The sequence below is a fragment of the Pelmatolapia mariae genome, linkage group LG10_11 (assembly GCF_036321145.2).
Source record: "Pelmatolapia mariae isolate MD_Pm_ZW linkage group LG10_11, Pm_UMD_F_2, whole genome shotgun sequence".
In the NCBI taxonomy this organism is placed as follows: domain Eukaryota; kingdom Metazoa; phylum Chordata; class Actinopteri; order Cichliformes; family Cichlidae; genus Pelmatolapia; species Pelmatolapia mariae.
This window is the reverse complement of record NC_086236.1, coordinates 59509706-59518579: the sequence shown is the minus strand read 5'-3', so window position 1 is coordinate 59518579 and position 8874 is coordinate 59509706. Positions and strand designations below refer to the sequence as shown.

The 8874-nt window shown below is 42.7% G+C and overlaps 2 protein-coding genes across 2 annotated transcripts; both read right to left on the bottom strand.

Annotated features, from left to right (window-relative positions):
- Positions 1-252: 252 nt before the first annotated feature.
- Positions 253-5584, bottom strand: foxj2 (forkhead box J2). Its single transcript, XM_063485059.1, has 10 exons — positions 5346-5584; positions 4668-5030; positions 4481-4555; positions 4293-4385; positions 3503-3661; positions 2913-3414; positions 2659-2820; positions 2465-2566; positions 961-1296; positions 253-648 (listed from the first exon to the last, which is right to left on the bottom strand). Exons 2-10 carry the CDS (start codon positions 4989-4991, stop codon positions 536-538), a joined length of 1866 nt encoding a protein of 621 aa, XP_063341129.1. The 5' UTR covers positions 4992-5030; positions 5346-5584; the 3' UTR covers positions 253-535.
- A 243-nt stretch (positions 5585-5827) lies between these two features.
- On the bottom strand, positions 5828-8828 carry isoc2 (isochorismatase domain containing 2). The gene is made up of 7 exons (XM_063488230.1): positions 8723-8828; positions 8425-8535; positions 7944-8068; positions 7642-7854; positions 7007-7077; positions 6768-6885; positions 5828-5964 (listed from the first exon to the last, which is right to left on the bottom strand). Coding segments are annotated over exons 2-7 (594 nt in total). The 5' UTR covers positions 8426-8535; positions 8723-8828; the 3' UTR covers positions 5828-5898.
- Positions 8829-8874: the final 46 nt, after the last annotated feature.

The window sequence follows — 8874 nt, the reverse complement described above, 5'->3', positions numbered from 1 at the left end:
TTTGGTGTCTTTTTAATGATTTAAAGGTCAGTGTTTAAGTAGCTAAACCAAAAACAAAAAAAACCATTCCTCTGAAAATGGTCGGGTACAAGGACTTGGCTGAAAATGAGTTATCAAAAAAAAAAGCAGCCAATGTCCAAAGAAAAACTCTGAAAGACCTTCTGAAATCTCGGAGAACTACGGCTCAGGAGCACTTTTACAAAAGCCTGGCTCCTTGGAAGAAAAATATAAAGAGATGAGGTGAGGCTCAAGACTTTTACACAGTTCTGTATTTTACAATCCAATAGACACCAGCCTCCCAACTACCTACATAGGATATGCTAAACAAACAGTATTACAGCATATGAATTTGAGTAATATTGAAAAAATAACTATTTGAACCTGGGGGGGGGGGGGGCATTCAGTCATATGTGACAAACTCGATCCCATACTTGCTGTCAGAGAAGCTTTAAACATGTACAACAGAGTGAGACAGCTTCTGCAAAGAGAGTATTTTCTCTAAAACATTTTGGGGTTTCCACACAGAGCCAGAGGGTCAAACAATCAGAGAGTCCCAGTCAAAGTCGTCCTGGATCTCCTCACTGTTGCTGTGCAGATTCTTTAGTGGGGGACGCTGTCGGGGCGTCATCGGCTGAGGATGAATCCCAGCTGAGAAGGAAAAAAAGAGGACACATGGACTGAGTATATAACAAGAAGGAAGTGAGAGAATGTCAAATCATATTTTTCTATCTAAAATTCTTTTAAACAGACAAAACCTGCTGTCCAGATTTATAACAATTTCTGTTCAATCTTAGGAGAAAAACTGTTTTTAATTCAGTGTTTCCATAAATAGCTCTCATAGCACAAACATGTCACTGATCTGGAAGATTATTCTAAAACAGGCTTGGGGAAAATATGAACCCATCCTGTCTTATTTCATAAAAGTAAAGAAGAAAATAAGTTTTTAAGTCCAGGTCTCACCGGTTGTGCTTGCAGGCTGTGTTAGCTGTGGTCTCTGAAGACCTGGTCCCTGCATGGGCAGAGCCCGCCGCGGTGGTTGTGCACCATTGGCAGGGGGAGCTATTGAAGAGTAGGGAAGGGGTGAGGGCTGAGTGAGGCTGGAGAGGGTAGGGGGTGGGTTGAAGTTAAAGGCTGGTAAGGGTTGAGGGGCACCAGGGGCTACAGGGGAGTTATTCCCAGGGGTGATCATGCCTTTCTGAGTGAAGAAGCGGTTCAGAGAGTCGCAGAGGGAAGTGAAGACCGCTGGGTCCAGAGCCCAGTCGCAGAGCTCTGCCTGTCTCATGCTCTGAACAAGGTCTGCAAATATAAAATGAAGCAGCAGATCAGAGCATGAAGGTCCAGTCTGTGGCTTTTTAAGAATAATATGAAACATCACAGGCCTTTCTTTACAAAATACAGCAAAGCTTTCACTGGACTGGATTGATTGTTTAGTGTGCATGATGTGCTCATCTAACTTCTAAAGAGTCAGGCCGCCCAAATGACAATACAAACACTGGAGGAATATAGCTATTACAACTCTTGTTTTTTTGGCTTAATAATAACTTGCACACAGTCTGCAGACAGCCATTTTTCACAGCAGCCATTTAACATGAAACAGCCTTTCAGTCAGGTTGAGGTCTGACTGAACCTTGGTTCTTCATTCATAAGCTGCATTGTAATGTTCTTTTTAGAGGGAAGACTCTTTCTCCTGGCAGCTCTTCTAAACAAGCCATACTTGTTCAGTGTTTTTCAGATTTTACAGCCGTGAACTTTAACATTTAACATCCTGAGGCCAGTAGAGCCTGAGATGTAGTTCTCAGAGTTCTTGAGTCTTGCACCTGGGGGGGAATTTGCTGGGACGTCCACTTCTTGGAAGTTTGTGAGATTGTCTGAATGATTCAGACAAACAAAATTCCAAAGTGCTTGATTAGGATCAGTTAATCAAGTGTATTTGATTAAAAGTGTAGGGATGATATTTATCCTATGGAAGTTGTAAATGTGTGCATGGTTTTTCAGAGGACTCTTTGCAGTCTTTTGTTTTCCCACCAATGTACGTAGCACAGAAACATGTCTGTGTTTAACCACTATTTCATGTCAAATGGTCGCAGTGAAAGAGGACTGTAATTTAGGACATTAATTACTTTTACTAATCAGCTGATCATTTGTGAAAAATTGACTAATCTCCTTTTTACAGGCCTGCGATGAAATCTTCTAACTGCTCGCTTTATGTAGCCATCACTCCAAAATACAAAACTAAACACTTCAGTGTTACATGTGACAAAGATAAAGGTGAAACCAGAAAAGACAAAATAAATCATAATAATAATTAAATTAAATGATGAATTAATGATCAAAATGAATTCCAATCACTTTATTAACTGGCTGATTGAACATTTTTACCCATGTCCTCATGACTTTAAACTCCACAGACCTATGAACCCTGATGATTGTTTAATGTGCCCATTTAAACAAGAACAAAACAGACCTGGGTGACCAGTGAGGTCTATGTTTGCCCAGTCTAAGTTGCTGGCAATGCGGACGCTCTCCTTCAGAGAATCGGGGTTACTGAACCAGTCAGCCGGCACCGCTACAAGTGGAAGGCAAGAAGGCAACTTTAGAAGCATTGAACTTTTAAACAGTTTATGCATTTCTGGTTTGAGAAAGTCACATGAGACTTACTTAATTGTGAAATGCGCTCAGTCTCGGCAGGATGTGCAGCTGGTGCAGCCGATGCAGGTGGTGCAATTTGTGCGGTTGCAGGATGGGGGGACATGGGTAGCAGAGTTGGAGTGTGAAGTGGGGTAGTGTCATTATTTGGGATCGCCAGAGGAACTATATCCGCTGGAAAGAAAAGAGGCAGTTCCTTCAATCCATCTATGCAGAATCTAAACAGAGATTCAGAGTCAAAACACAGATACACACATGCCACTTACACTGCGAGCCTCCCCTCTCGCGCACTGTCCTGAACAGAGACTTGAAAGACGCATACAGATCAGGTAAGTTGAGCTCGTCAAAGGTGAAACGCAGCAAGGGATCAGTAGGGGGGTTTACTGAAACGACGGGAGGGGCGACGGCTGATGATGGGACAGTCAGTTCGGATGAGTGATTGGGTCCCGAGACGATGCAAATGGGAACAGCTGTCGGATCAGGCGCGCAGGAGAAAGCGGGAACAGACACAGGGTCTGAAGTCACAGGAAAAGACAGCGCAGCGTCAGAGAAGGAGGGAGCAGCTGGAGACGCTGTAGACATGTTGGCAGGAGCCAGAGGTGTAGCAGAGGCAGGGGGGATGGAGAAAGTGGGGCCAGGTGGGTGAGAAGGTGGGAAAGAAGTGATGGATGACATAGGGGCTGCAGGTGGGAGCACAGCTGATAGTGAGACGGATGGATGAGGGACAGGGAGACTGGAGACAGAGGTGGGCATGTAGGGAGATGGTTGCTGTAAAGATAAGAATAAGGTGTTATGAAGAGCAAGGTGTTGTTTAATTAAAGTAAACCTTATAAAAGGAGTGAGAAAGTGACTGTACTTTGCATGGGGGAGGAGAGAGGGAGGCAGACTGGGGTGACTGCTGCTGGATGGCTCCGAGTGACTCTGAGTTAAAGAGCTGTTGGTCTGTGTGGGAAGCTGATTGATGCTGATGAGGAGAGAGCCCTGTCTCTGCTTTTAGTTCCTGCAGTTGAGGAACCTGTAACAGCACAGCATAAATACTTTCAACAGCAACAAAAAAAAAAGTTGTCAATATCCTGCAGGCTAATATATACAGTAAATGTTAAATAAGACTGAGCACCTCCACTACAGCCAGAAATTCCCTCTCTTTCAAAAAAGAAAAAAACCCAACTCCCTTTTAGCTCTCAGCTTTTATCAAAAAGGAAAGTTTGCTGAGTCTAATCTTAAAGCTAGAGATGCTGTTTGTCTCCTAAATCCAAACTGGGAGTTGGTTCCACCGGGGAGGGGTCCGGCAGCTGAAGGCTCTGCCTCCCATTTTACTTTTAAAGACCCGGGGAAGCACAGGTGAGCCTGCCTTGTTGGGCTAATTTCATTGGTACACTTATTTTCATAGGACGTAGCCATACCAAAACTGATATCTTAGTCCATCTTAATGTTCTCACACATTGCAAATAATGGCATAATTAGAAAAATGTGGCGGTTTTAATAATCTGCCACATGCTTGAGGTTTGGTTAAGAGTTTTAAGCGTTAATGGGCTATAATTTACATCTGTGTTTGCACTTTATGTGGTCTCATTAAACCTCTATGTATTTGACAGGTGGAGAATAAAGGTTTGTCACAAAAAACCCCCCCAAAAACCAAAACATACATCCTCTCTCTCCTCGTCCTCTTCAGGATAGGAACGTTTAGGTGCCCTCACTTGATGTCCGTCTGAAGGTCCATCCATTGTCCAATAGGAACCCTGGAAAGACACCACAGGTTTGTGAACTCATGCTCTTCTAAACAGTCATCAATCTCAAATGATGAAAACTCCAACAGTAGGTAGAAGTAACTCACCTTGCCAGGGTCGTTGTGCGGTCGAGGAACTTTCCTGAAGCATTTATTAAGGGACAGATTGTGTCGAATGGAATTCTGTTGGGAATGACATGTGTCAGGAATGTCCAGTAAAGCAGATGTTACACTGACTACACTTTAGTGACATATTATTACTGCTCGCCCACACTGATAATATGTTGTAGCTTACTTTCCATCCGCGGCCCGCCCGGCTGTAGTAGGGGAAAGTGTCACTGATCCAGGTGTAAATGTCATTTAAACTCAGTTTCCTCTCAGGTGCAGCGGCTATTGCCATGGCGATTAGGGTAGCATAGCTGTGAGGGGGTTTCCCTTTACAGTTAGAAGGGGAGGGGTCCGGCACTGAGGGTAGAAAGTCTCCTTTCTCCCTCCCTCTGTCTTTTTTCTTGTCCTTCTCCCCTCCTCCTCCTCTCTCTTTCCCAGAGCGCAGGCTGCTGATTCCCAGCTGGGGCAACCAGTCAATACTGGTAAGACTGGAGTCCAAGTCAGAGGACATTTTTCAGTTTTAGTTTGTTTTTTTTTCTCAGTCCAGGGTCTGAAGGATCAGAAGAGAAAGTATTGGATCAACACGTCTTTTTACTTTTTGTTTACTCTGAATATAGTAGGCAGTCAAAACACTGAGCACTCCCACAGAGGATTTCCCTCTGCCTGTAACTGTGTCAGCCGTCCTGTTCCTGTACTTCCCAACTAGCGTCTATTACACACCAGCAAGTTCAGACAGAAGACACTTTGTGCTGCTCGGGAAAGTTTCCACTCACCAGCAAAGCCATAGCATGACTATAGGTGCATATATGTGTGCCAATTCCAACTACTTGTGTTATTTTCTGAGAAGGAAGAGTGACTTACTTACCTCTCTATGGTCACTCGAGGCCCAAGGCCTTCAGAAGTGTTAATGGCTTATGTTGTCATCAGCTGTGCACAGCTGCTAACAAACTGCTGTACGTCCTCTCCGTCAGGTCTCTCTCCTCAGCATGACGGTCCCCGCAGGGCTGCAGTCATACCTTCGGCTAGTGAAAGTTTGTGTAACTTTGGAGAAATATACACAAAAAAAACTTATCGGACAGCTTCCTTTTTCTCTCTCCCTCCCTCTCTCTGCTTCCCCTCCCTTTCTGGTTTACCAGAATGACGTCACTCACTCCTCCTCCTGCGTGATATCACTCTATGCACCGCCTCTGGGAGCTGGTTCCACCTCTTTACTCTTTCACCAGCCTTTTCTCTGCCTGTCAGGTTCTGGTTACAGATACTGCACCTGAATTTTCCACTAAGACAAGTCCAAGCTGTTATGCAAGGTACAAGGGTCCGATACATATACACAAACACACACAGAGCAGATTTAAAGTAGCAGCATCGCTTTATTGGTACAGCTCTTTACAGTGGGACACAATGGCAGGACATGGGTCTCTTTACAGAGCGCTGAAGAAAGCGAGGAGGCCGGTGTCAGGAGACGGATGCGCCAGAAGCTTCTGAATCTGTCAACACAGTTTACAACGTGGGTTAGTCATGTAATCATATAAATTTTGGCATGTTCACACACGCAAAAACAGGTGTCTGATTGCTGCACCCTTTACAACAAAGGGTCAGTAGGGATAAGTCGCAAATTATTACCACTCACAACAGCTTATTATGTGTGTGTGTGTGTGTGTGTGAGAGAGGGAGAGCGTGCATGGGCTGTTTCTGTTGCACCTGGTTTTTGTTTGTGTTTTTGTCTGTTTTGTGTGACTTTAATGTTTAGCTCTGTTTGAATTTTCCCTTTTTGTATTCAGTCCCTGAATGTCAAAACATTATCTTATGCATGTCTGAGCATAGAAATCATCAAACATTTAAACTGACATGCTGTATCATTGCAAGGAAAAGAATAAAGTCATTTTGAATTTGATGACAGCAAACCGTCTCCAAAAAGTTGGGATGGGGGAAAACAAAAGGGTTGGAATTAAAACAGCTGGAGGAACATTTTGCAACTAATTAGGTTTACTGGCAACAGATTGAGGTGTATTTCTTTTTTTTTCTCACCAAAGAAAAGGATTAAAAAAAACATTAAAGGAATTTGTGTTAATATTGTAGTTATTGTGTAATTACTTTAATAATGATGATATAAACATAGAAATGTGTATTTTGCTCATTTTTTGTGTTTTTTTAGGGGGTTAAGCCTGTTCAGTGTCTATTTTGTACATAGACACCATAAACAGTTGGTGGTCAAATATGTGTTGACTGAATAAACTAAACTAAACAATACTGAGTCAGGAGGGCAACAGGAAGCATCTGTAGCAGGTACCTCCTTGAAGTTGGGGTGTTTGGCATCTTGAACCAGCTGCAGCAGAACAGCCTCTGTGGTGGTGAGGTATGCTCCGCTCTGTTTCAGTCGTGACAGAGCAAACAAACGATCCGTTTGGCTGAGGAGGGAAGTGAAAACATTATAGTAAAGTGCACATGTAACTTCCCCAAGGCACACTCATTCCGTGTGTGTGACATCTCTTACTGCAATGAAAAAATACTGTTCAAATACACCGATACCTTCTGGATGACACGGCGTCAGCTACAATATGAACCTCTATCCCCTTCTCGAGCAGATCAAAAGCTGTACACTGAGCAAAAGACAAGAAGGAAAGTTTTCTATTTGTCAACAAAGTCAGTCGAACACAGTTACAAAATTACATATTTATGTTACTTAATGACAGTGTAATAAATTAATAATCACCTAACATCATTACCTCCACCACTCTGTTTTTGTGATTAAAATTCAACACTTAGCCCACATTATGAAGCTACAATATACAGTAAATGCATGCATCCAAGTGCACCTTAAATTATTATATTTATGTCATTTCTGCAGGTCACAGATAAACTGCTTGTTGCTTCTTTTGTGGAACAACTGATAAGACACATACTGATGTCACATGCATTGTTTGTGCATGTTAGAGAATCCAGTTGAAGACTAACGTCTCCATATAATTGTCTCCTGATAACGACAACTATGCTTCGCATATAAAATATACATTTGAAAAATATGAAAGAGTTGGTGCCTCATTGAATAATTGTATGCTCAGAATCACAGATAGTGAATGTCACTCTATTCAAAAGACCCAAGTCAATGGAAAGATTTTGTCTCGTTTTAACGGCGCAGATGCTGAATCACATTTGTGTCTTACAGCGATACAGGCGTGAGCCTCTATTCCACACAGTATGGCTTGTTTGGGGTTCCCCAGGGCCTCCAGCTCCTTCTGCACCTCCTCTATCATCATGGTGAATGAAGTTTTAGCATGGGCCTTTAGGTCCTCAGCTCCCAGCTCTGGTACTGTGGGCCCAAGACCTTTAGGATATTGCTCTGTCAAAATGGGTGGGATGCCCAGGATACGACTGGCCTGTCAGAGAAGAGGAGAAACCTGGCAAATCTGATTCAGACTGTCCAAATTATTCATCCTCGACAACTGTGCTGATGAGGAGAACCAACCTGGAGCAGTCTGGCTGCATTGCTGACAATGTTGGTGAACTGGAAGATGTTGGGTCTGAACTTCTCCTGCATATCGCACAGGAAAAGCACTGCATCCTTGCTGGAGAGCCTGCCAATGTTTGCCACTACAAGAGCAAGGTCACAGAAAACAACAAAGGCATTCAGGTAGATTTAATGTCATCTTGTACTATCATCAGAGAAATTTGAAGTAAAATTTATAAAGGTGAAACTTTATAAGTTTTATAGCTTACAACTGTACCACAGCTGCTTGTTGCCGTATTTAACCATTATTTGGACAATCATAGACTCTAGCTAACCTGTCAGCATGAGTCTAAAATGGTGCATTTTCTTCCTTGTAGGACATTATTTCCTTCTTTGATATTGCACTGTTTTGATAACAAAGGAACCAGTGACAACTCAAAGGAATTTGCTAAGATCATGGCTCATTTTAGCGAATTAAAGCATGAGAAATGTGACTTACTTGCGTTGCTTTAATACTCCAAAGGTGAGATAGAGTAGTGGGTAACAGGCTGAAGGGGACTGCAGAAACTTTAACTGTCAGGTTAAAGTATTATTTCCCATGTGACGTCGCCTGTGTAAACCAAACAAAATATTTACATGTTTTACTTGTAATAGAAAAAAGAACGACCGAATTTAATATTGCAGACAAAATGGCGTATATGTAATCATATTAACTAATAATAAATAAACAAGTACATTTGTTATTAACGAGTTAATATATTAGCATCTTTAGTCGGATGTAAAAAATAAAAACTAACCTAGCACGAAGCTAAGACCACGGAGTTCAACTTCGGCTTCAGCCTTTCTTTGACAGGCGCTGCCTTCCTGGGAGCGATTATTGACCAATAGTATTGCGAGCTGTAGAGATTGACGCTTCTTTTCCGCCAATAGCCGCCGCTGCGAAGCAAAT